The 26,723-nt window shown below is 41.5% G+C and overlaps 1 protein-coding gene, 1 long non-coding RNA gene and 1 other non-coding gene across 8 annotated transcripts in view; 1 reads left to right on the forward strand and 2 right to left on the reverse strand.

Annotated features, from left to right (window-relative positions):
• EPB41L4A (erythrocyte membrane protein band 4.1 like 4A) overlaps positions 1–18,371 on the forward strand; it is a 134,050-nt gene extending 115,679 nt beyond the window's left edge. For all 4 annotated transcript variants that reach the window (XM_054185043.1, XM_054185045.1, XM_054185047.1 and 1 more), the window contains 6 exons: positions 4,959–5,078; positions 10,869–10,916; positions 11,547–11,615; positions 12,505–12,615; positions 13,487–13,568; positions 14,194–18,371. In XM_054185043.1, the coding sequence (XP_054041018.1) occupies positions 4,959–5,078; positions 10,869–10,916; positions 11,547–11,615; positions 12,505–12,615; positions 13,487–13,568; positions 14,194–14,322 (559 nt within the window). In that variant the 3' untranslated portion in view covers positions 14,323–18,371. The remainder of the gene's footprint in view (positions 1–4,958; positions 5,079–10,868; positions 10,917–11,546; positions 11,616–12,504; positions 12,616–13,486; positions 13,569–14,193) is intronic.
• LOC128902302 (uncharacterized) lies at positions 12,155–26,256 on the reverse strand. 3 transcript variants are annotated; one of them, XR_008463734.1, is made up of 5 exons: positions 25,976–26,256; positions 24,466–24,531; positions 23,479–23,619; positions 19,052–21,072; positions 12,155–13,772 (listed from the first exon to the last, which is right to left on the reverse strand). It is a non-coding gene; the product is annotated as an uncharacterized LOC128902302 (long non-coding RNA). The 3 variants fall into 3 exon arrangements; XR_008463735.1 differs by having other exon boundaries at positions 24,461–24,531; positions 25,860–25,990; XR_008463733.1 differs by having other exon boundaries at positions 12,158–13,772; positions 24,461–24,531; positions 25,976–26,255.
• Positions 24,176–24,308, reverse strand: LOC128903139 (small nucleolar RNA SNORA13). The gene has a single exon (XR_008464030.1). It is a non-coding gene; the product is annotated as a small nucleolar RNA SNORA13 (small nucleolar RNA).
• Positions 26,257–26,723: the final 467 nt, after the last annotated feature.

Genomic DNA, 26,723 nt, shown 5'->3' on the forward strand with positions numbered 1-26,723 from the left:
CATTGAGAGTGTCCTTGCAATGACACCAACGAGCTCACTCAGCACTCATGGTTGTATTACATCAGGGCCCATGGATTTACGTATGCCCAGTTCACTTAGGTCTTCTGTGACCTGATCCTCTTCCACCAAGGGTACGTCTTCCTTGCTCCAGCCTTTTACCCTGCCCTCTGAGACCTGGAATTCCTGAAGGCCAGTCTTGGCTAGTGAAGACTGAGGTGAAGTAGGCATTCAGTACCTCAGCCTTTTCCATGTCCTGTGTCACCAGGTCCCCTGCCTCACTCAGCAGTGGACCCTATCCTTCCTTTTGTCACCTGTCTACTTAGAGAAGCCCTTCTTGTTGCCTTTGACATCCTTGGCCAGATTCAGTTTCATTTGAGTTTTGGCTTTTTTAATCTCATCCCTGCATGCTTGGGTAATGTCTCTATATTTCTCCCATGTTACACATCCCTGCTTCCACCTTCTGCATGCTTCTTTTTTGTGCTTGAGATTTTCCAGGAGCTCCTTGTTAACAATGCAGGCCTCCTGGCGTTTTTGCCTGACTTCCTACTCACTGGGGTGGACCTCTCTTGAGCTCGGAGGAGATGATCCTTGAATATTAATCAGCTTTCTTGGTCCCCTTTTCCCTCCAGGGCCACATCCCACTGGACTTTTTCAAGGAGGTCTTTGGAGAGGCCAGAGTCTTCTCTCCTGAAGTCTTGGGTTGTGATCTTGTTTTTTGCCCTCCTCTCTCCTCTCAGGGTCCCAGATTCCACCATTTCATGTCACTGCATCCAAGACTTCCTTCAGCCTTCACATCCCCAACAAGCCCCTCATTTTTGTACGTTGTACCTAAATGATAACTGTCTGCTCAGGTATTTTGAATGAGATTTCAGGAATCAAGTCTTCAGAGTTGTTTGTTTTAAGAGAATTTATCATTATGTAAACGTAGCTTGGTATCATATCACCAAAAAATGAGGAAAAAGACATCTCTAAGTCAACAGATGAATGATGATAGTCTTATGACTTTCCATTTTACTATCAAATCTCCCTGCAAACAATGCCCAGTTTGTCACTGTGATAGCTATTAATATCAACTGGATTTATTTCACAGGCCAGTAACAAGGATTTTTTTTCTATAAGACATAAATCAACTTGTTCCCTTGTGGAAGCAAAAAGTGAAAATGAAAGGAAGGTTGTAATGGACTTGGAGTACAAGGGCAACAGTTTTTTCATCAGAAGTATCTTTAAATAGAAACTTAAGTTTTGAGTTAAATTTCTTTCCTCTGTTTTTGGTTTTGTTGTTGCCGTTGTTATCTCCGTTGTCAAGAGAGCTAAAGATTTTGCCCCAAAATTGTTATGATTTGATCATTGCATCTAAGTAAAGTATTTTAGGTAGATTGTGTTATGTTGGTCATCCTTTACATTGTTAAATGTGAGCATAGTACCGCTCTTTGCAGCTGCAAAATGAATGCTTTATTGCTTCATACCTCCATCCAGTAGAGTTCCGCTGTGGTACAACAGTACTTTGAGCGTGCTGACACTGCTTGTTTTAACAGCTGCCACACTACTTTATATATTTAGATTTTTTTGTATTTTGCTCAAATTAAAGAGATAAATAACAATCATGAACACTGCTGTATTTTACAACAAGTAGAAGAAGGGAGTCAGAGTAGAAATATGAAGTACTTGGAGATAAATGAATGCATTGCTCAGGACTGTGCTTGCCACGCAGCAGTAGATATATAAAAGTGTCAATATTGTTATTAACAATGACAAGTAAATAATAATTGAGTTTAGTAGAAGGGCATATAAGGAAGAAAGCATAAGCAGTAGTGGATGGCTGAGCATGTGACCAAATGAGAGTAGGTATGTGTGGGGAAAAAAAAAGTAAGGTGTGGATGGAAAATAAATAAATTGGGTAAGTACATAAGAAGATAAATAAGACATCTTTCAGTGAGATATGTAGCAAAAGTCATTGTAGGGGAGAGAGAGGAATGAAATATGGAAAAAAATGGGAAACGAAATGTTTTTGTCACATCAGTTCTCTCAAATAAAAACGGTGAACATATGTATAAAACTGAATTTATTTAGGTGGGAGAAGAAATGCTGATGTAGAATGGGATTGCAGTGTGGGTACGTGATGAAAACTGAAGCATATATAGAGGAATAGACTCAATACTAGCAAGGCTGTTTTCAAAAGTATGAAATGATACACAATTCCCAACTCAGACTTCTGTTTTCTCTTGGCTGTGGTTAGGACATCATGCTCTTTTAATAAATAGTATTGAAACTTTCCAGTGGCCTCTACAAGGCACAAAAACTGTAGTATCCTGAGTTTCAGACACTAAGCTTTAGTTCCAGTTTTTTTCTTCAGGTTGTGTAAAAAATAATGCAAGAGAAATACATTGCAGTATAACAGAATGGAGAAAACTTCAGGGAAATAAAATCTCATCTTACAGTGGTCCCAAATTTGGCAGAAGAGTTGCTTCCTTCTCTATGTTCCTATCTATCAAAGAGCAGTCCTGTGATGTAGCGTTGTTCTTCATCAATCTTCGGTAGCTGCAGGGGGAAGTGTCTCCAGGTAGCCCTGTCTGCCATCTGTGTGCTGAAGTAACTCTTGGAAATGACTGAACCCAAGTGTCCAAAGTGCAGTAGAGTCCTACTGGTGTCAAAGTATACACATCATCTAAGATTGTGACCACACCAAAGGAAAACAGGGACTCCTGTAGGTATGCTGTTTGTCAATGAATGTCAGTGATGTCAGAATGTCAGAAAATGTCAGTGAATGACATTTTAGAAGGAACCTAAGGAATATGTAAAACTTCTGCATGATGGGATCAGTGTGGTCTAACCAGAGGCGTATCTGCTAATGCACTTATCCCAGCATCGACAAATTAGGATTTCTTTGCTGTGACCATCTCATAGTAATGCTACTGAGGAATGATAGTGCTTAGTTTGGATTTTTTCTTTCTCTTTTGTTGTTAACATTCTGTTTAAAAAATGGTCTTTAAGTGATGCTGAATAATGTTTGAATTTTTGTTGGAAACTGTATATTATTGGCAGCTATTAGGTTCTCCAAAGTCTTGAAATCTTTCTTTCTTTTATTTTGTCCTTCTTTACCTTTAAAACAGGGGGACTTCTATTTGTGTAGAACACTTCTCTGTTGTCACTGCAGTTTTACTCCCTGTTAGGCACGAGGATTTGCATTAGTAGAATGGACCAGAGCAGAAATGATGTGTTTACTCCCTTAATGAGAGGTCATTTGTGGTCATCGTGGAAGCGTGGTTTCAAACACGAGGTGCAGGGTCTCATGTGCTCTGTGCCAGACTACGGAACTCGTGCTCTGCTGCCTTGTGTGGGTTTCCTGAGAAGAATGAGTGGCTCCTGGTTATTTTTCGGCAAGCATCTGAATGCCTCCTTCAGAGTACGGCTGTCTACTTGACCTGTTAGGAGTTGTTTTTCGGGAGAGGCGGAGCCAAGTACTGGCAGGAGGACAGACCCACCACCCTCGGCAGCGGCACTGGTCTGTCAGCCACGTGTCATCTTTTTCTGCAAGTGACCGCCGTATGTGCGAGGCAGTTGATGGTGTTTATACCATGTGGGGGTGATTGCTGTCTCCACAAATTGGATTATACAGGATGAAAATCACAATTCATTACTTGTTGCTCTGTGAGTCCTACTAAATCCTTAGGTAGAAGTTTATGTTAATCTCTGTCACCAGATTATAGATTTAAAAAGGCTTGCTTAGAAATCAAAACCTGATGTTGCCGTCTTCTGCAGATGCTCAGTGCCGTTTGGTGGAGTTGTGCCTGTTTACAGTAGCTGGGGCTTCTGCTCAAAATTAATTATGCATGTGAGAGAAGATCTGATTAAAGGAAAAGCAGCAGCCTGCATAGCCAGTTTAGCCTCATACAATTCAAAACTCAAGGAGAAAGGTACATATGTAGTGAAGAGCAACAACAGCTCCGTACTTTGCATTTCCTAGGAGTCACGTCTCCATTGTAATCCCTTTATCTCTGTTGGATTGTTTGTTTGTTTTACCTGTCAGTCTACCTGTTTTTTGTTAAGCTCCTCTGGATTCCTCAGTATGCCAGTCATACTGTCCTGTCAGACAGCCCACTCTTGGAGTGGTATTTTCCAGGGTTGTTTCTAAATCCCTGCTAAATTTTAAATTCCCTGCTGTGACCAAAGCACGTCCATTTGTTCCACCTTAAGCGTTTCATCACACCGCTCATATCTGCAACCTCAAAACTGCCAAGCATCTGTAGAAATTTGAATGGCCAAACGCTGGTACGCCACTTGGCCTTGCTGGTTGCGTCAGTGTAGAGTTACTTCAGCAAAAAGAAGAAGAAATAAAAGCGTATCATGTCGTTTAGAAGCACACAAGCAGAGGTGGGGGCTGAAGCCACAGGGGACAGTGCAGACGGGGTGCAATGTCTGGGTCAGCCAGGGAGGTCTGCATGCACCCTGGGCTTTACTGCAGGTCAGAGTGAAGGGACCGCTTCCCCGTGAGTGGGAACTCGCCAGGGGCATCCCTGGGGGATTTCCCCTGGATCCTGGGAAGGTTTACATGCCGCAACAAAATGTTTGGAAAAGTAGTAGTAGTAGAGCCTTGTGTCATGATGTGGGGCTTACACTTGCTGCAGATGAGGTAGGCGGGAATATGTAAACAGGAAAAAAGTTCTAGCTGTTTGTCTTGGACTGGGAAGACGAATTCAGGTTGTGGGCCTGTCCTTAAAGGCCTGGGTCATTTCATTTTTGGATTATTCTGTTTCTAAATAACAAACCAATGAGTTTTCTTTGATGCGGGTTCTTACCTTTTAATGTAGTTTGGGAACATTAGTTAACATTTAGCAAGATGAAAGGTTGAAGTATTGCATTGCAGGAGCTGGATTTTTGTGGGGAAAAACTAACCCATTGCTTCTCAGAGCATCCTGCACCAGAGACTTCAGACTAAGCTCCTGCTACTTCTTTTGCAGATTACGGCAAGAGAATGACATGGTTGACTCGGCTCCTCAGTGGGAAGCAGTGCTACGGCGACAAAAGGAGAAAAACCAGGCGGATCCAAACTACCGTCGATCCAGGCACAGATCTCGATCGTATGTAACCCTTGCCTTCTTGGACGTGAAAATTAAGGCTGCTGTAGCATGTTGGAAAGCAGGAGGAATATCTCCAGTGTTGTGGTGGCCCTCAGCTGCTGAGGAACAGAGACTTTCACATGGCACGTTCTCACATTAGCAGATTTGTCTTTGTGGTCAAACTTCCTTCCTGTAGTGGTTTGAATTTCAGGGCTTTGTACTAGAGCTGGTTAGAGGCTCTCTCCATCACCTTGAATGGAGTCCTGGATGGTTTTGTGGCTCACTGAACATTAGTTCTGTAATGAGGACAGCAATTCCCCAGCGATTCTGAGCAGCAAGTCTGTGAAAACATTCAGATTTTGTGTGATAGGTGCAGGCATTTTTGTGAAATGCATGCACGCTTGTTTAATCATTTAATGTCTGCAGTATTGCTCCAGATGAGACCAGCTACTGATGCCTCCATGTCAAATTACCTTTAGCAAGCAGCAGTCAATGATTTGTTGCATCCTGATGTCAGGATGGAGCCATGCTGCCAGGCAGCGCCGTTCCTGCTGACAGCTGGTTTTGACACGGTGAAGTTGTTGGCCTCTAAAACTGATTTTTCTCAAACTTAATGAAAATGCTGGTTTCTTTTAATTTATATTTTTCTCCTAATGACAGGTGTTTGGGGTATAGACGCACTGTTTTGTATCGTGTTTGTATCAAGCTTAATCTACCATCCAAGTAACCATCCAGAGCAGCGCCAGCATCATTGTGAGGAGCAGGGCAGGGAAGGGCAGGGCAAGGCAGGGCCGGGGGGGTTTGAGGATTGCCAGGAGGGGCACCGGGAGAGAAGGCAAGGCCTTTGAAACTGTATCCTCACCCGCCCCGCCTGGATAACGTGGGTGAGTCGCCAGCCCTGATGCTGATGGTGTAACGTGTTGCCTCTGTAACTCACATAGGTACTTTCCATCACCATCTTTTCTTAAATTTACCTTTCATGTTAAGACTTACTGAGACAAACTGTATAGTGCCTTAAACGATCATTTCATTCATGCCGATTGAAACCGTAATCCGCACTGAAGTTTCCAGTATTAAAATCTGCTTGAGTTCTGTTTTCAGTTGCCCTCGTTGCTAGAACTTGTTTCTGTCTCCAGTTTCGTAGTGTACAGTTTTCATTCTTTTATGAGAAATAGAATTTGCCATTAAAATTCCAAATGTTGGAATTTCTACTTTAACTGGCTTTGTACAGACTTGTTCACTTTCAGCTGCACAAAAGTCAAATGTTATTAGGTGTAACTAAACAATGATATATTACTAAAAATCAGGAATATTAAAGCTCACTTGTATGGAATCCACAAAATACAGCTGATTAAATTTGATTTAAATTTTTTTACTATGTACAGAAACTGCTGTAAACTAGGAAATGTACTCAGTTAATAATAGTTAGATTAAATTTATAGCCAACTTTTCTTTTTTCCCATAGGCCAACTAAATTTCATTGCTTGGACAGCACGGGCTCCCTCTTGTGGCTAATTTAACTTATGAAATGGGTTTTATTTTCCAGCACAGTGACATTCTGTTTTATTTATACTACTACTAACAAAAAATGTGAATGTGTAGCACCTTACTGAACAAGGGAGGGTCCTAGGTGAAGCAAAGAAATGAGGAAATCCTAAAGATTTTGGATGGCTTCTCATTTTCTTTTCCCTATTGTGTTAGTGATGAATATATTCCTTCTTTTTGTCTCACTCTTCAGTTTAAAAAAACAAACCCAAGACAACGAAATAAGCCCAAACTTCTCAAGTATGGCAGAGATCCTTAATATGTGCAAGTAGGAACTAAATAAAGTATAATGGGAATTCCTTTCAAAGTGCTTTTAAAAAAAGTTTAGTAAAAGGCGTTTTAACTGTTAAACTGCAGTAGGTTATAGGAGCAGTTATTTAATTTATTTTGGCTCAGCTGTTTGCTTACATGACTGGATGCAGGTCAGAGGGAAGGGAAACATACGATTCCCTAGGGTGTAGGGTACGGTTGGTTTTATTTTTAAGTCTGGTCATACGGTCATTTCAATTTGCACATTTAACAGTTGATACAAACCCTTCATTTCAGTAGTACGCATAAGTCTTCCACGTTAAGTTCCTTACTGCAGTCAGCTTAACTAGAGGTTCAGTTTGGAAGTGTGAAGTAATAGCTGAAATGTTTGTTACTGTGCCTGGCACAGTGCATTTCATTTGTTTGATAATGACTAATATCAGTCATGGGTGGTGGGGAGGTGGTGGCTCCTTGGTCTTAGGAATAAAAATATTTGACAAGAATTTGACCTTTCTTTCTCCTAAAGGAATCAGCAAATAGAGCGAGCTACAAATTCTAGTTCTACAGGGTTTATTTTCAAGAGTTCATGTAAAACATCTGTGTAGCCAAAGGGCTTTTTTTAATTAAGAAGGTTGGCCATTAAAGTTCCATGGCTATTTAAATTTACCATTCATGACTTAAACTGAAATATTAATAAGGGTGCAGATGCAGACACAAAAAATAATTTAGACCTTATTAATGTGTAGAGTTGTTCAAGCTTGTGAAAATGAAATAAAAATAAACAAAAAGCCTCCTGGAGGACTCATCACTTAGTGGGAATTCCCCTTAGGTTTCTTGTGCATTAGACAATCTGATTAGCATACACATTGTCCAGAACCTACTGATTCAGATACTGCAATAGGACAATCTGAGTGTACATTATGTGTCAAAACTGTGCGTTCTTAACCAATTCACAGTAAAAAGATGAAAACAAAGTGAAAGAGGGATTGTGATCTGTCTTTAAAGATTTAATAGAAGGATTGTTTTGTTGTGGGCTGTTAAGAACTGTACAAACATGAATTTCCCATGCAGTATATGCAATAACTACATTTCACCTTAATAAGACCTTTCTTTTTGTAAGCTTTTCTTCATTTTGCCTTCAAAGGAAGCAAGAACAGGCCTTTGTGAGGAAAATGCTTTTATTAAGATACTTTATCTGTATCATATTTCTGGATATTCTTTTGTAGGGGGTTTAACTAGAATAAAGGCTGTGAGGTTATCCTGGTATGTATGGTAACACTTCTTAAACAGATGGAAATAAATAATATCAAGATGGGAATTCATAAAAGCAGTTCGCTCTGGGGAATTATTGTGTTTAGCCCTTTTCTTCTCCTTTTTTATTTTTTTCTTTCTCTTTTCTCCCCCCTCCATGGGATGCCATGTTGCTAAGCTTGTATTTTATAAGAGTGACTTCCTTATTAGTGTAGTTGCAGGGTGGAAGGAGGGAGAATGGCAGAGATCACAGACTTACATGGCTGGAGTTGGCCGCAGAAAGCAGGAGGCACAGTTCCTAGAAAATGGAGAAAGGAAGATGACTTCTTATTTAACCACTCTCTTTCCACGCTGCCCCACAATGTTTCTTACTGTAGGTGAGGCTTCCCATGATGTTTGATGATAGTGAGACTTAAGGCCACATCCTGAACCCTTGTATTTCCATGAATAAGTAAAAGCGGTGAGCTGATCAGATGGGTCAGTGGTGTGCACAGTACCCTGCTTTGTGGGGATCCTGGGTTTGGGAGCAACCTTGAGGCTTTGCTTCCTCAGGCAAACTAGGGCTTGTAAGCATTACAAAGCCTCCCTGGAGAAGCTGGCATTTTTCAGGGAGCTTTCGCATTCCCCACTGCCTGATTATTCAGCCTCAGAAGAGGATGCCTATCTTTCCAGCCCCGGGGTGAATGCAGGGTTTGCAGCTGCTAGTTTGTGAGCAGGGGGTTGCGTGGAAGGAGAAATCAATTCAAAACGGAGTGGTGAAAAAGGCTGTTAAATGCCACTGCATACCAAGGTGCTGCATCAGGGAGTTAAAAACAGCATGGACAGATGCAAGAAGGAGAGATGGAGAATTAAATGCAAGAAGGGAGAAGGAGAGATAGGAGAAGTGAAAAAATAATGCGTTATAATAAACACAAACACATAAAGCAACTATGAACAATAATAAAAATTGGTTTGCAAGCTATTCATGGCCGTAACTGTTGCCATCATGAGGACCTGAGCAGTCAGAATGGACAACAAAGGGCTCTGTCAAGGACAGGAATCATCTGGGGCGGCTGCGTTGCACTGCCTGGAAAGCCATCACCACCTTGGAGCCCAAGAAGATTATGGATTAGTTCATATTAGTCCCACTAGGGAGACGCAAATGTAAGGTTGTTTCTCACCCTTCTGTTTATCTCTGGTATTTATAAAGCAGTGAACTAATATCTCCCAGTACTTCTGCACCTGTAAAATCTAAAAAAAAACCAACCCCAAAACATTACCACCCTTGAATAATCTGCCTTTACACAAATTGTAAAACGTTTACTGCAATATAGAACATTATTGCTAGGCTGAAGTCTGGAAATGAGCCAAACACAGTAATGGTGAAATAAGAAAACCGTGAAACTGTTAGTGCTAGAGACCACTTTGGAATTATTTCTGCTACAGCTCTGTCACTGGGAGAGAGGATTTAATAGATGCTAAAACACAGAACTCTGCCGTCCTCCTTGATCTTCATTTAAATTTGGATTATATCACTCCAAAAGCATCTTTGAATATGATAGGCCCTTTGTTTAAGGGAAAAAAAAAGCAAGCTGTGTGATCTGATGATGTAAGACTTAATCTTTAGAAACTGTGACTTCAGAGGGAGCATTTATGCATGCTGAATCTCTCTAAAAGTTGCATCCCTCACATTTCAGATGGTGTGGAACAGTCTAGCTGTCGACATTGAGTTTGTATAGAATCATAGAATGGTTTAGGTTGGAAGGGACCTTAAAGATCATCTAGTCCAAACCCCTGCCATGGGCAGGGACACCTCCTACTAGACCAGGCTGCTCAAAGCGTTATCCAAATGAAAAGTTACCTGATGTCTCTGTGCAAATGAAGTACTGGCCACTGTGTAAAATGCTTATTTAATCTATTACTCTGCACGGGTTTAAGTGAATACTAGGTGCAACTTCAGCAACAGCAGTGGTTTTGCACTAACCTTGCAAAAAAACAGGGTAAGAAAAATAAAAATAAAAGGGATCCAGTTTGGAGAGAGTGTCTTCTGTGAGGCATGCCATTCAGGCTTGCTTTACTTCATCTCTCTGTCTGCAACAGGGAAATTAAAATTTTGGCTTAGTACTTTCTCTGCAAATGAATACTTGCTAAAATATTTGTGTGCGTGAGTATGTGTCGTTGCTAATTTGGTTGGTTTGTTGTTTTTTTTTGTCCTGGACATCACAAAGGTGAATGAAGTGAGCAGAAACCCTTCTTGGAAATGACCAGGAAGCAAGAGTCTGTACTGTGATTGCACAGCTGAGCGACAGGTCCTCTCCACTGGTGCTCACTGGGAATGGCCAGGGATTACTGGTGTGCCAGCCTGGTGTGGCCTGTCCCTCCTCCTGCCCACAGAGGGCTCCGTGGGCCACAGGACATTTCTGAGGGCCTTTTACAAAAGTGTTATTCCAAAACACATTGTTCCTCAGCTGGGTAAGGGGTGGCAGTAGCCAGGCACTGATTTGGCTTGGGAAATCGTGTTTCTATTTTGTGCATACTCTTGCTGAAGGCTAGTGGAACAGGAATTGTGATTGAGAGCCTGGTGTTCAGGAAATAACTTTTCAGTTGAAATAAAGCAGTGAAGTTTAATGCATTTTCCGAGATAACAAACCTTAAAATTGAAGTCAGTGGTGGATTACATTTACCGTGATTTCTGTGCAGGGTCTGTGCTGTTAAAAATTATTTGAATAGCAACACATCAGATGGTTTTCACAGTTCTGCATTTGTTGTCTTTTTTGGTATTTATAGGAGAAGCCCAGATGTACAAGCTAAAGAAGAACTGTGGAAACATATTCAGTAAGTACGGTCCTTGTAGGGTCTGAGTGACTGCTTGGTTTGCCTCTAATGTAGTTATTCACAACCCCGGCACTGTGGCTATATGGCATTACGTTCTGATTTAGTTATGTGCCACAGTAAACTATGTGGGTGTTAATAACCTTCTATGTCCAGGAGATACTGCAGATCACTGAATGCACTGAATACAGACGACCATTGTATGTAGATGAATTATTAAAGAAGAATTTTAGAGATTTATTCCTCAGTGGCTTCCAAAATGTCTGTGTTTGTAATACTGACGCTTTTAGGATAATGCCCCATACTCTGTAGAGCTATCCGTTGGGAAGATAGTTATCTAGTCCAAAGCATATTCGATGTTTGGTATACACAATGTTCGTATATATTGTGAGGCGACAAGATCAGATTTGCAGGGAGGTGAGAGGAAGGTGGAACAGGATGTGACACGCAGTTGAAGCAATCAAGGTGGTTAGACACATTTCTTAATAGGTTTCCTATTTTGATGTCAAGATAGCCTCAGGGCTGACAGCAGCTTGTTTCAGTAAATCTTTTCAGCCTAATATAATAAAAATAAGAATGGTTTTGCAGTTGGTAGCTACTGTTACGTTTTTTACTTTGCCTAATCCTTTCTAGGAAGGAGCTTGTGGATCCATCTGGCCTGTCTGAAGAGCAATTGAAAGAAATTCCATACACTAAAATAGAGTGAGTTTATGTCGGGATTTTTCTTTGTGAATATAAAAACTCACTTTTCTTATTTTACTGTGAACTCTGTCATACTGAAATAGAAGTGGGTGTACAGATAGTCTCTAAACTTTTGTCTACTCTAAATGCTCATCTAGGATGGGTTGGATGAGGCTAGTTAATAATTTTAAAACCTAATATTTTCTCTTTACAAAATATGAAAAAACCATCTTCATCTCTCCCTGTGTCTCCCACACACTCAGGAAACTACTGGATGTCTGCATGTCTCCCTGTGCCATCCATCAATCTGTTTTATGTTATACACTACAAAATCAGGGAGAACTGAATTCAAACAAGAAAATCCATTTATTTCCTAAACTTCTGCTTCCTTTAAAATTTTTATTCCAGTCATTTAAGGCACTATTTGACCTGTTCGACCTTTTCCCTTGCTTGTCATAGGCAGCTGCCAGGGCATAGCTATTCCTTAAGAACTGACATCTATTTTGCTGTGATAATTGCCCATTTGGGATGCCATGTGTCAGTGCAAGCAGCTGCATGTGGCAGAAATGGGATCCCAGTTTGCATTATAATGTGCTTCCACGGCACCACTAAACAGAAAAGCTGACGCTGAAGCTGTATATATTAATGCATTCTTTATTAAATAGTTTCATTCTCAAATACAGGCACGCCAGTTTATGACCTTTGCACTTTTAAAGCATTGAATTCCAAGTACAGACTCGTCAGAAAAGCATCAGCCTTTTAAATTCAGCCAGTGCAGTAAATTCAGTCAGAAGCTCTCTGTTGTACTTTAATAAGAAATGTGAGGATCTCTCAGTCTGCAATTGAGTTTATGTTTCTGTGACAGATCTGGTTTACTAACCTACCGTCGTGAATTCTGTCTCTCTCTTAGGACTCAAGGCGACCCGATCCGCATTAGGCATTCACATTCCCCTCGGAGCTACCGTCAGTATCGGCGGTCACAGTGTTCTGATGGTGAAAGATCTGTCCTGTCTGAAGTGAAGTACGTGAACGTGGTTATTAGCAATGGACTGGTTTAGTGTGGCCTGAACGTTGTTCAAAGATCATGGTTGGATTAGAAGTGGCATAAATGTGGTTGGTTGCTGGCAAAGGATTCAGGCAACCCTCTAAATAGTAGGTGTTCAGAGCTAAGTGACTCAAACAAGTACAAAAGCATTTGTTGTTCATTGTGGGCCACAGAGCCTTGCTTGATCCACTTGGAAGGGGGAAAAACTGAAAAAGCCAAAATAAACCTCTGTTGCTCTTCAATGGCAGGTCATGAAGTTGCCTAAGGGGTGAGAACTCGTGAGTTTCTTTCCCAATACCTTCATCCTTAATAGAGTTAAGACATCATCTGTATTAACTCTGTAATTTGTTTCATGGGAACTCCAGTAGAACCCTCTTCAGCAATGGGTGGATCAGTCTTTCCTAGAAGACTGATTTGTAAGGGCCTACTTATGAGTGGAAAAGTGACAGCCCCATTCTCAGTTTTATTAAGGCCTTAAATATCAAAAGCAGGCCCCTGATGTCATCATCCACTTGGGAGGCTAGTTTTAGCTGGATGGCCCCCGACGGAGGTGCAGCACATCCATGATTTCGGGTGAGACTCATCTCACATGAAGTTGGGCTGCCCCTGTACGCTGGGGGGAGAGAGGCCCCTTGAGAAGGAATGGGATGGCCTGAAGGTGCCCACTGACCACTGAGGTGATAGCTCACTGTGTGACAGCTTTCAGATGTCTAGTCAGCTGATAAGCCTTTCGGATTTTGCTTTTCAGATCTATGTAACTGTCTGTGTTAACTTTGTTATTCTGTCTTTGCATAGTTATAGTTTACTTCATTATAGCAATATCCATTTTGTAATATTGTAATTCCAGTGCGAAAACTGATCTGGTGCCTCCGCTGCCTGTTACACGATCTTCAGATGCGAAAGGTCCCAGCATCCAGATGACTCAACAGGTTAGTAGTTGTGCATCCTTTGCAATTTTCCTTTTTTGGAGGGAGAAGGGGGAGTCTCGCTTACAGCGACAGGGAAGCTGGTATAGGTAAGGCTAAGCACACATGTATTTTGTAGAAATACGTAACTTGTGTGATTGAGTCCTGTTCAAAATTCACAGTCATATTTTCATTCTTATCCAATACAACGTGGCTTAAATTCATGCCCTGGAAGGAATTAATGTTACAATATTCAGTGTCCACAAACACCTCTCTTTTCCTTCTGCCCCAGATGCCCTCACAACAGTGGCCATTAATTCCTTGTGAGCACTTGCTTGCAGTGTTTTGCTAAATATCAAATAATTAGTTGTGGCGTTTCCTGAATAAAGAGTATGAATCCAAATAGCACAGAGAGGCAGCAGCTGGCAGCGGAGAGAGGAGGCAAGAAGGGGAAAAAGTTCTGTTTGATCAAATAAATGTAGAGACTTTAATACTCCTGGTGTATGTGTGTGTGTGTATATATATATATATATGTACATAAAAATCGCTATATCCTTAGCCTAAGGCTGTCATAGCAGCAGTTATCAAAATACAGTATTTAAATTCTGCTATAATTTTTCAACAACGTGTTTTAATTTGTTCCTTTCAGAGACAGAACGGATCTAAAGACAGCCTAATAGAAGAAACATCTCAGCTATCCACTAACAATATCGATGGAAAACCCACCACTAAGATCATAAAAACTGTACAGGTGTCACGCTTCAAGGTGGAGACTTGACTGCCATAACTGACGATGGTGAATGGATTTTTTTCTTTGGAAATGGGGAATTTGTGTGTGTGTGTGCAAGGGAAGGAACTGAAGTCGACGTGGTAGCAATTTCTTCAGGACACTCTGAAGCGCAGCCTCCTTGTTGGGAAGGCCAAGCAATGCACTAGAACCACCGTTCTAGTGGTGTGACTGATCGAGGAGAAGCTGCCTGATTAGACAACCAAAAAGAAAAGTCTTAGTAGACCTGAATGATCAGCAGTTACATTTCCAAAAAATGAACAAAACAAAAAAAATTGCTGCAAGAAAACAGGCTTTATGGTCTGCTCTGTAACTGAATAGCCTTTTTCCAAAAAATGACTGTTAACTGACCAGGATGCTTCAAGAGAAGCAAAATAGTCATATTTTTGGCCAATTGTGCAATACAGTGTGATATGGGGAGAATTATCTTCACAATTTTATATGGGGATCAACTTATGTCCTGAGACATAAGGACTGATAGCTCTTACAAGATTTATTTTAGCCTAGCACAACAACAGATGCTCGTGTTGTTAATACAAATGTTGACTCAACCCGTTTCAGCTCAGAAATAATAGATTTCCAGAGAGTTCCAGAGAGTTCCAGAGGTGATACAGACTTACTTTCCCTTGGCAGTTTTAAGTGTTCTCTCAATTTTGAATGCCCTTTTATGTAGAGGGACTATTTAATTGAACATTCCATACCACAGAAATACATCTATCACCTTACAGTAAACCACACTGGGAAAAAAAAAATGGAGAATGTGTACTGACCCACCATATTTAGACTGCTTAGCAAGGCACTTAAGTACTGGTTAAATGAAACTTGTAGAGTAGGATTTAAGACAGCTAGCAAATAGCCTTTTGCCTTTTTTTTTTTTTAAACTAGATTAGCAAAGTCTGCCTTAACCTCTTTTCATATGAGATAATCAATGCTAGTACCTTCCAATACTTTTCTCTGAGCCATTTCTACTACGATAAAATGACAAAGGCAGTATTTCAGGTATGATAATTGCAATTTTTTTCTATTGTCACGGTAGGAATAGTAAGTTTTAACAATGCTGCACATTCATTGGGTTATCTTCTAGTACGTATCTGAAGTGATGCTATCTATCTCTTCTGTCCTATCACTTTGTACAAATGATCTGCCTCCCATTTGTCCACAGTCGGCACACGGACGAGCCTTCTGGCATTGCTAACTTATTAAGAAGCTTAGGAAAATCTTGGTGTTGTGAAAGTAACTTTTGCTAGGCGTAATCCCCAAACTAAATATTGAATTTGTCAAACAGCATTGGAAAGGGCTGTAGTAGCTCATGTGCCTTTTTACATGAGTCCTCCTTAAACTCGACCCGCACCACCTCAGTGGTTTGCAGTGTTCCTGTGTCTTCTTGGGGGTTGGACTAGATGACCTTTAGAGGTCCCTTCCAACCCAAACTATTCTGTGATTCTACGCCTAGCAACACTATACCAGGGGACTGCAGCCCTGTCAGGAAGGTAATACTGTTTGAGAACTGGTGTGATCATAAGGCATCTAAGTTATGCTTTACAAGAGGCATGGGATTACTGATACACATTTTAACTAACAAAACTGAGAAGTGAAACCTTGTGTGATGTGTTTTATTTTCCACTTCATTTTTTGATTCTTTATTGTTTCATGATCTGAGGTGGTCAGGTGGATGCTACTAGCCAGGGTGATAGCCAAACAGTTTGTATATTCCTATCATAGGAATTGGTCTGCAGTTGTGAGATCCTGCATCGTGCCAGGGAAGGCAGATTCACTTCATAAATATTTTTCTTTGATCACTTATTTGGGACAGTTCTGCTTCTTCAGTCTCAGTAAACAAGTCTATGGGAAGGAAAAAGCCTAGAGCCTCTCTGTGATAAGAATTCTGTTTTCATGGAGGTTCTTCAGCATTTTCTGGTTTTACTATAGATTTCATTCTAGGACATTGTTGGGCTTGGCTTAAAGTATTTGCTCAAACTGTTTTGGAAGTCTGTTAAATAGTTTCACTGTCATTGCTCCAATTTAACGGGATATTTTAAGATCTCTTTATGACCCTGTGTAGTATTCTCACAAGCACCAGTTAAAAAAACCAAACCAAACAAAACAAAAAGAAAAAAAAACTCCACAACCCACACCATCATTGTGGCAAAGATTAAGGTGATATAGATTAATCTAGAGCATCACAATCTTTTGGAAGACTACTGAAACACGACAAACCACACAAGAACTGGTTACAGTGTCTGCAGCAAAAGCCACTCATTATTTCTTCAAGGTGTTCCAAGCTGGAGCATTATGCACTCGCTTGTAGTTTGTTGCTTTCTAAATCATTACCATTATTCTGCATTCCTTACTCAGGCACAGGCAAGTAGAACATATCTACTTCCTTTAGGAGGATTTGTGTTGTTATTATTTGAGAATTATCTGTACATAGTGTCCTTATCTTGCCAATCCTCAAATATTGATCAAGAAGAAAATTACTTGCAAGTTTTATATCCAACCTCATGTTTTTTCTGTATGTTGTCATCTGCCTGTGGGCTTTTGTCTATTATTGCTCGATACCATCAGCCAAGTGTGTGGCATTTTACTTATCCTACTACATCAGAAAACAGGCTTCTATGTAGACTAATAGTGAAAGGTTTCAATTCTCAAGTCACAGGAGCATTGTTTAGTAAGCAAGCCAACTTTTTTCCTTTTAAATGAGAAATGTACAGAGTCCTAGATTTGAGTTAGTGGTCTTCTCTCCAATGAGACTATGTAGGAAGCAGGTTTCAGCAAGTCAAATGCTCATTCTAAGGCACTACAATAGTTTTGTATCTACAGAAGAAAGACTAAGCTCAACACCTATATTATGTGTTCAGTGTCAGTACAAGGCAAAACTTGGACAAGGATGTCACTGTCAGCTAATAATACAAAAAAGAAACTTTTTCCATGCCTGTGAGCCTCCTTTCCCTTCAAGCTTCTTTCCCTCAGTCATTTGAGGAAAGGTACCTTTTCTTGTGATCTTGTTACTGTTGTGTGAGGACCTACACGTGATCAATCACTGCAAGCACTTACTGTGTGGCAGCTATGCTCTGTAGCCCTAAGCCAGCCCTGTAACATCTGTAAGCAGCTGGTTTCTTACATCTCTGAGCTACACCTTGCCCTTCCCACTGTTGCTACCATTCCCTGGCTTGCTTAAGGCTTGCACTGCCTAGAGGCAGTTACGTTTTCAGGCCTGCCGTGTGCATGTCAGCCTCAAATATGTGTACCTCATGATGAATCAGGCAAAAGACAGGAGATGCATAACCATCTCAGGCAAAGTTTACCCTGGGATTGGATGCCATACAGACCTGTCCTCACTGGAAAAGGAGTGGTATTTGAGAAATTCTCATCCTAATTCTGCTTCTAGTCTGCTGAACTGATCTCAGGCCAACAACTTCAACTTTGTGCCTCTGCATTTACCTCTTCGGAGACTTCTGTAAGTGCTAGAAATAGGTAAGTTATGGAACTCTCTCACTTACTAATTAGCAACACTACAATGTAGATATACCTCTTTGCAAAACATGTATTTTATACAATAAAGAGGGCTTGCTTACCACACTACAAAACCATTTTGTGTATCCCATATTGGTCCTCTTGCTTGTTAGCTGGTTTCTTTCATTAGGAGCTAGCCTCGACCTGCTGTTTTCTACACTGCACTCCTTCCCAATACCCCTAACCTTGTAACCTGTTATTCTAATTGAGCTCATTATATTGAAGATGTTGGTTGGGAAAAAAAAAGAAATCACTATAATTTAAGTTGCCAAATCAGTCATCTTTATACAGGTCAATATTGAACTGAATGGATAGCACATTTTCTTTTGGGAAAGCCTGTTTAATTCAAAGGTAGAAAGATGTTTGAAAACAACATAAACATATCAATGTGATGTGTATGTTCTATGTACATTAAGTATTCATGAAGCAACTGTGTGCTTTATTTTAAATTGAGTTTGATAGATGGCTGTGTCAATACTTGTGTCCAGGTTATTTAAAAGTCAAGTAAAACTTGAATTTTTAGGGCATTCCCTGGTTGCCTGTGTGTCTTATTTACATTACACAAAGGAGCAAAGCCTTCAGAAACAAGAGATTCATTTGACAACACCATCTGGTAAAAACAGGTGTAGTACCAATTAAAAACCGCTTGAGGATACAGCTTCTCCAGATTAAGTATTTTTCCTGGTAGCAGCAAGTTGTCAGCATAAGCTTTATACTCCAGTGCATATCCATACTAAATTTTCCTATCTTACCTGAAAATCACCAGAAAACAGCAGACTACATGAACTGTCAAACCAAACATACAGATGCAAAGCTAGTGTGGCAGATGCTTTCCTTCATGTGCCTGTTTTAATTTCTCTCCTGTATTTGTCTCTTTGATATGAGTTGTGGTGGGTTGACTTCAGCTGGACACCAGGTGCCCACTAAGCTGCTCCGTCCCTCCCCTCCTTAGCAGGATGAGGGGGGACAGAGAACAGAGTAAGATGGAAAAAACCTCATGGGTCAAGATAAAGGCAGTTTAATAAAGCAAAAGCAAAGGCCAAGTGTGGAAGCAAAGGAAAACAAAAGATTCATTCTCTACTTCCCATCAGCAGGGGTAATGTCCAGCAACTTCCTGGGAAGTAGGACTTCAGTACACATAGCAGTTGCTCTGGAAGACAAACATCGTAATAGCGAATGCCACCCTGCCCGCCCTCCCTTCTCTTACCTTTTATTGCTGAGCAGATGTCATACGGTATGGAATATCCCTTTGGGCAGTTTGGGTCAGCTGTCCTGGCTACGTCCCCTCTCAAGATCTTGCCCACCGCTAGCCTACTGGTGAGAGGGGAACAGGGGAACGTTGGAGAGACAGCCTTGATGCAGTAGCCAAAACAATGGTGTGTTATCAACACCTTTCTAGCCACTAATAGACAGCACTATGACAACTGCTATGGGGAAAATTAACTCCATCTGACCCGAACTCATAGTGAGTTAAGACAACCACTGGCCTCCCAGCTGGTCACAATTTAAAGATACACCTTAGTCACAGTAATGTTAAGATCTCAAAAATAGCTAGGACTATGCAGTTATTTCCTCAATGAAGATATAAAAATGTACTTGACATTCTTCATAAAATACTGTTAAATTTACTACAACTAAGCCCCTTTGCTGGGCAAAAGAGGTAACAGATTTACATTCAATAATTCCCCCATTGATGGACTGTTTAACAGAGCTGGCCTTAGTCAACTCAGATGCAGCATGCTGAATAGTTGAAGAGGAATTCAAAACACACCAGCTTTCCTTCTGTGCACACCTCTAAAGCGTTCTGATTTGCAGCTTTAAATCCTGAGACCCCTCTTCCACAGAGCTCTGGAGGTAAGAGAAAGGAGGGTTGGTGCAACACTAACGTAGTGCACAGATTTTTTTTCCTCTTGCTCTCCTAGACCACCTTGGAATCTGTCCTCCTTTCTACTTTTAAATACTATCAGCTTCAACAGTCTGTCAGACATTGTGTTCATGTACAACAGAGGAAAAGTGAAAAAATAAAGGAGTCTTGAGGTTTTTTCCCAAGGCTACAGTCCAGTTAGCCAAGCAAAAACCAAAAGGCAGTCCTGATGCTTAACACATACTCAGTATTTACCAGCATTACTAATTTAGTAAGCTATGTCTAATATTCCTCCCTCTACCTCACTTCTTCTTTGTTCCACCACACTATGGAAACAGGTATTAGACACTGAAGCTTAAGATTCTACAGTTTTTCTTGTTGAAAGAGAATTAACATTTTAGAGAACCATCATTAAAACCTGGCATTAGATCTTGCTCTCAAGAGTTTAAAAAAAAAAAAGTCTTGAAATCTACTCCTGCCAGTCTTGCACTTTAAGAACAAAGACCCATGAGCAAAACTCCTGAACAGATGGTATCTTCAGGGAATGTAATCCCTAAAAGAAACCCTAAGCTTTCAAGTGCATCCAATAATTATATGTTGGATCACTAAAAATTAATTACTTTTGTCTAAACCTCCTTTCCTCTTGACAAACTAAAAACTAACTTTATGCTTAGACTTTGCATTCGTAATTTGCTTGCGTTCACTACTAAAAAAAAAAAAAAAGACGTTGCAAGATACGTAATTTCAGCATTTGCTCTTCTGATAAAATTAATTTATGAGAAGCCTTCCCCAAAAAAAAAGCAGGAATTTTAGTTGTTATACCTGGAGTATTTCACTGTACTTCAAGTTTAGTTGCAGTACCATATTATACAGCTGATCAAGGTAATAAAAAACTAAGCTTGTGGTTTTCCATGTTGGAGAAACACCTTTCCTGCTATTTTTAAACCCAGGTTTGCTGAACTTTAATTTCTACTGTTCCTCACCACAATACAATCTCAGCTAACCCAATCTCCCAAGTACTACAGAAGACCATGGTTTCAGTGATCATTTCCCCTCTACTTAATAGCTCCTAGGTTTTATTTAGTACAAAGGGGTGAACTGGTATCCCAAACACAATGTCAAGGAAGTCAGAACTGTCAAACTGCTATTATAGCTTGGGAAGGATAGAAATTCTGAGAACAGAAATATAAATCTTTATTTTTTTGGCTACATAAATATTACCAGACACTACCCCAATACAGTTAAAAGCACCTTGTGTTACTACATGCACTCTTAACATTCCATCTTTTTAACAGGTTTTTGTTTCTTATGGAGTAGTCTTGCATAGACTGCCACTGGTCTCAGGCTGGTTCTAACAATTCTTCCTAGGGGAAAAAAGTAAACACAATGTGAGATTGGACACATGTAGCACGCAGCTGTTTTCAGTAACACCCTCTAGATCACTGAGACTAGTCCAAAGTTACATCGACCAGCTTCCCCTCATCCCTCTGGAAAAAAGTCAAAAGCTAAAATCTGCAAATCTAATTTTTAAAGAATCTACATGCAAGAGATCTTTGCCCATCGCAAGATTTCAGATCCTAACTACAAGTTGGTGGCCGTACTAACACTTTCTACCTAGTAGGAATCAATAGAAAGTTTTGTAGTAGTAACTTCTGCACACATATTATATGCTTTATAATTATACATAATGGGTATTATATGACAGTTCAAGAGAACAGTAAGCCAGTAATAGAAAGATGAGATTTAGTAATTTTATGTTGAAAAACAAGTAGCAGCCCTGTTATTAGATACATTACTCAGAGTAGATTACACATACGTTTATCTTCCCAGTGTCTGAGAGATTCATATAAAAAGAGTCCCCATCTTATTCTTCAGCCTTGCAAAAAAACCCAGTGCCAGTTGTGTGAAAGGCCTGGGATGGATTTCCCTGCTTCATTTTGTATTGACAGCACTGGTAAAGCATTAAGTTTGTCTGTGTTCTTCCTATTGCTCAAGTGGATTTTCACATTTCAATGCATGAAACTTTGTGATTCTAGTATTTTCAAGGGCATTGTCACAAACTTGGAAGGAATTTCATCACGTCACTGAAGACTTCTGTTCCATTCTTTTCCACAAGGAAACCAACATTGATGTAGTGGATCTTGTATCACTCAATTTCACTTTTGTAGGAACATGTGTGTGTTCATGCAAAATACTGAACTGTCAGTTTAATTTTTCCCCAGAAGTTATTTGAGTCCTTTCTCAGCAAGAAACAGCATACATTCTTTAAATAACTCCAGATCAACCAGTCTGGTAGCTACTGGGAAATCGCTTTCTGAATATCTGTCTTCAGCATGGAAAAACTATTGGATCACAAACTTCCTTCAGAACTTGACTCAGCTCAGTTTGCACAACTTGGCATAAGAGCTTATCATGTTGTTTTTGTAAGCGGCTGCCAAATAATCAGAGCTATAATCACATTTTGAAAGCTGCTACTGCAAACACCACACAATTATACAACCTGTATTTCTCTGCCCTAGTAGTTTGTGCAGTATCATTAATATCTAGCACAGTGAAAGAATAAAAAAGCATTCAGCAAAATCACTGATGATTCAAAAGCCTCAATAATCCAAAAGACTCATTAATGGGTGCCAAATGCAACCCCAATTCTTCTGGAAACTTCTCCCTTTTATCTCTTCCAAGTATTCTTGAACAATATTTATAGTTCTTCCCCTGCTTCAGTGCGCAGCACTATGTCTCAGTACTCTCCTCTTCACTATGCTCAAGATGCGTGAGCTGGACATGTTTTATTGTTTTTCTGCTCCATTCAATCTACCCTTCATCACTGCTGTACTTTCCTATGTTTGAGCAACTAGTCTGTTTACAGTCAGCTGCTGCTGCTAAAAAAACTTTCAGCATTTTTTTCTTTCACTGAGCACTGCACAAAGTATTCAACAGGAACACCACTCTTTAGCACATGGTGTAATATTGTGACCCTTTCTAATTTATAAGACAATCAGTCATTTCTTCAATTTGACTTGAAACTTAAGTTCGTACTCCGAATTTCACCTTCAATTTAGTCTCTACAAAATTAGAGTAGGCTGTCTAATAGTTTACTCAGTGTGGCTTACACCCCCTGAAATGTAGGGGGTTATCATAATGATTTCTCAGTACTGGATTGTTCTTACATCACATTCACAATATTGACCAAGAAGTTCCTGGCTTCAAAGACTGGGATTACTTGTCATTACTACGTACTCTTGGGTACGTAGGTTACACGAACCACAGTTTCGGCACTGAAGAAATCTTTCCTAATACAAGCAACTTTTACTAATGCCTTGTTTCTAACATTGAATTTCATGCTGTCTTGCACTACTCAACTTTCCCATAGTGTTGGCTTTTCCAAGACTTTACAGTGAAACAGCACTTTACGTATAAGATTCTGAGCTTTCATGTTTCACCAGTCTTTGAACATATTCAGTCCTTGTGTTCTGAACTGCTCCACAGTTATCACCCCCAAGAACAAAACAGGAAAGCACAGACTCCTCTTGGACACACTGGCAGCCACTCACTGCTTTTAATAAGGCAGTCACACCAAACTTTTTAGTTTAGGGTTTCCACCTTACTTTTGGTGATGAGAACAGAGTCAAAAGGCTGATCTCACTCTCAATGTTTCAATTCAAGTTTCTGCTCTAAAGTCATTCTGTTGAACTTCTTTTTCAACAAAATATCTGCTTCATTACAAGAAAAGGCTGAAGGACACCGCTGCACAAGAAATTACTGTTACTCACCTCATGAAGGAAGCTGCAAGACAGCTGGGCAATCAGCATTTTGTGTAACTTTTTCCTACATGCCCTTCGCACGCTCAGAGGCTTTCACCAGAGAGGGCTATGTCTGTAAGCTTCTAACTTCCAGCAAAACACACTACAACTCTGTAAGAAGCATTCATAGCATTAAGCACTGCAGTTGGAACAGACCTCACAATCCCCTAAGAGCCGCCACTGCCAGCGGTATTAAAGTATACTTTACACTTTCAAAAGCACACCAAGGAAAGGCTGTTCTACGTATAACAAAAGAGTAGAATACATATCATCCAATACCGAATAGTCCTACAGAGGGATTCTTTTTAAACCTTTCTGATACCAGACATAAATAACAAAAGGCAAATGCACAAAGGCAAAACACATTTTTCCCCCATTAAAGAAGATTTTCATGTTTTCTGTAGCTGAGTATTCTGAAGCTGTAGATATCTTTTTGCAACAGAAAAAGTAGAGGCCACTGCAGAAGTCTGAAATGTTATGCACTAACTACTTGCAGCACAGAAGTAAGATGTTATCATGATAGCCAGGATGGCTAAAAAATGGTAGAAGTGGCCATTATCATTTTAGTTTTTCCTCTTTTAATAACTGTCAGACTCTTCATTTAAAAAGACTGAAGCATAAAATCTACCATGTAACTGCTCAACCATACAATTCCTACAGGTTTTTTTTTTGTCCTTGCAAAAACAGGGAGGAGAAAGGTAAATAACCAGGCTCCTGAAACAGTTTGAGCAAGAATTCCTGTCTGCCTTTTTTGACACCACATTCATTCTGGACACAAATGAATGGGCAACACAAAGGCAAAAATTTAAGTATTAGAACTGATCACCTCTAAAAAATTAAATTAACAGCATATGAAAAAGATCAATTCATCAGTAGGCAAATACTTAAAAAAATTCACAAGTAAATAATGTTTTATACAGAATAAGCATTTCATAATTAAAGCCAAGCACACCATACTCTTGGGGCATCTTCTGGTCATGTTGGTGCTTGCTTAGGCCATCGACAGACTTCCATTGCTTTCATCTGAAAGAAAAGGGAGAACACACTTTCACTTGGAAGAGTGACTGAGATACACAAACAGTACAAGAAGCCTAACATGAAATATTTGAAATAATTGCCTGATTTCAAACAACAGCAAGTAGACTCTACATGTCCTTCCCCCTCGAAAAAAAAAAGCCCCAATCATCCCTATCAATGCACTTTTAAGATTAAGGGCTACTCAATTACAAGAGTTGCAGTGTCCTGCTACAGCAGAAAGTAGTTATGTGGAAACCCATCAACATCTCAGAAAGCCCACGCACAGATGTCTGTGTACAACAGCTGCACTAAACTTTCCCACCTTACTGAAAAAGTATTCCTCTAAAACGGGTGGTATGGTGCATTTAAAACATGCTGGATGCATGGCAAAAGCCTGCCCAAAGGAATTAAACATAAACCAACGAAATAACGGAACTAGAAAATTCACTCTTCCAAAAGGTGAGCTTTTGGAGAGTTCTCCCAAGGAGCAGCGAGCAGCCTACATATAAGCCTTCAAAACTATAAACTCCAGGAGACGAAGGGCCACCTATCATAGAATTATCTAGGCTGGAAGAGATCTTTAAGGTCATTGAATCCAACCATCAACCTAACACTACCAAAACCACATGCCTAAGCACCACAATGTCTTTTAAATACCTCCAGGGATGGCAATTCCACCGCTTCCCTGGGCAGCCTGTTCCAATGCTTGGTAGCCCTTTCGGTGAAATTGTTTTTCTGAATACCCAATCAAAACCTCCTGTGGTGTAACACGAGGCCATTTCCTCTTGTCCTATTGCTTATTACTTGGGAGAAAAGACAACGCCCCCCCCTCGCTCCAGCCTCCTTTCAGGTAGTTGTAGAGAACAATAAAGTCTCCCCTCAGCCTTCCTTTCTCCAGATTAAACAACCTCAGTTCCCTCGGCCGCTCTAGAGACTTGTTCTCTAGACCCTTTACCAGCTTCACTGCCCTTCTCTGGGCTCGCTCCAGAAATTTAATGTCTTTCTTGTAGTGAAGGGCCCAAAACTGAACACAGCACTCGAGACGGGGCCTCACCAGTGCCAAGTACTGGGGAATGATCACTTCCCTAGTCCCGCTCACCACACTATTTCTCATACAGGCCACTGAGTCACTCAATGCTTTATTTCATGGAGATGAGATAACGAGGACGGCAGGAAAGGTCGTCCGTGTGCTAAAGCTGTTCCCCTCACGAAGCGGCATCCCATCCCCAGCCAACCCCTCCCAGGCCCCGTGCCCGCGGCACCTCCTGCGGCGGGGAGAGCAGCACCAGGCTCTCGGGGAGGCCGTTTCAAGACCCCCAACCCCTTCCCGTTACCGGCTCAGCCCTCCCCGTGCCCGCTGCGGCCTGGCCTACGTCTTCAGCGAGCACCCTGGCCCGGCCGGCGGCCGCTAGCAGAGACAGAGGCGGCCCCGGCCCTCCATGGTCCTCACCGCCAGCGCGCGCCACCCCACACATCAACCGCCACCACGCGCGCCGAGAGAGAGACCAGCGGCCCCTGCTGCTCCCAGCGTGCCTCGAGAGGCGCGAACCAACGCTCCGGCAAGGGGGGGTGGATGGAGAAAGACACACAGGCCAGCTCTTCCCGCAGCGCAGAGGCCGCGTAAAGGGTCTTCCACAGAAGAGACGCTACAGCCCTCAGCAGGCGGAGTCCCGAGCAGGCAAACCCGCCGTGATGCAGGGCGGTGAGGTCCCGGGCAGCACCACCTCTTCCCCCCTGCGCGAACAGAGCGATGGAGGCTCCCGGCGGAGGCCCCCCCTCCCCCCGCCTCGAGCCATTGCGCATGGGCAGCGCCCCCAACGGGCGCTGAGGGCGGGTTGGGGTGCGGTGGAGGCCGCGTACCCCTCGGCCCCGCCGGCCGGGACGTGAGGGCGCAGCTGGCGCCGCCAGCGGTCGGAGCTCACTACGCTGGGTCGGGGGCGGGCGGTCTTCGGTGCTGAAGTGACTGCAGGGGGAAATTAACTGTTCTCCTGTGGCAAGGGGGCTGCCGTGCGTGCGGCGTATTTACGCCAGCGAGCTGGGCGCGCTGTGGGGCCTTCATCAGTACGGCTTGTCCGAGGTGAGCCCCTACTGGCACAATTAACTCTGCCACAGAAAGCATCTCTTGCGCCTGATGCTGTCCCGCCATTAAGCTTCCCCACTCCAGCACTCTGTGGAGGACTCACATGGTGGGCGGCGAT

Source organism: Rissa tridactyla, chromosome Z (genome assembly GCF_028500815.1).
Source record: "Rissa tridactyla isolate bRisTri1 chromosome Z, bRisTri1.patW.cur.20221130, whole genome shotgun sequence".
In the NCBI taxonomy this organism is placed as follows: domain Eukaryota; kingdom Metazoa; phylum Chordata; class Aves; order Charadriiformes; family Laridae; genus Rissa; species Rissa tridactyla.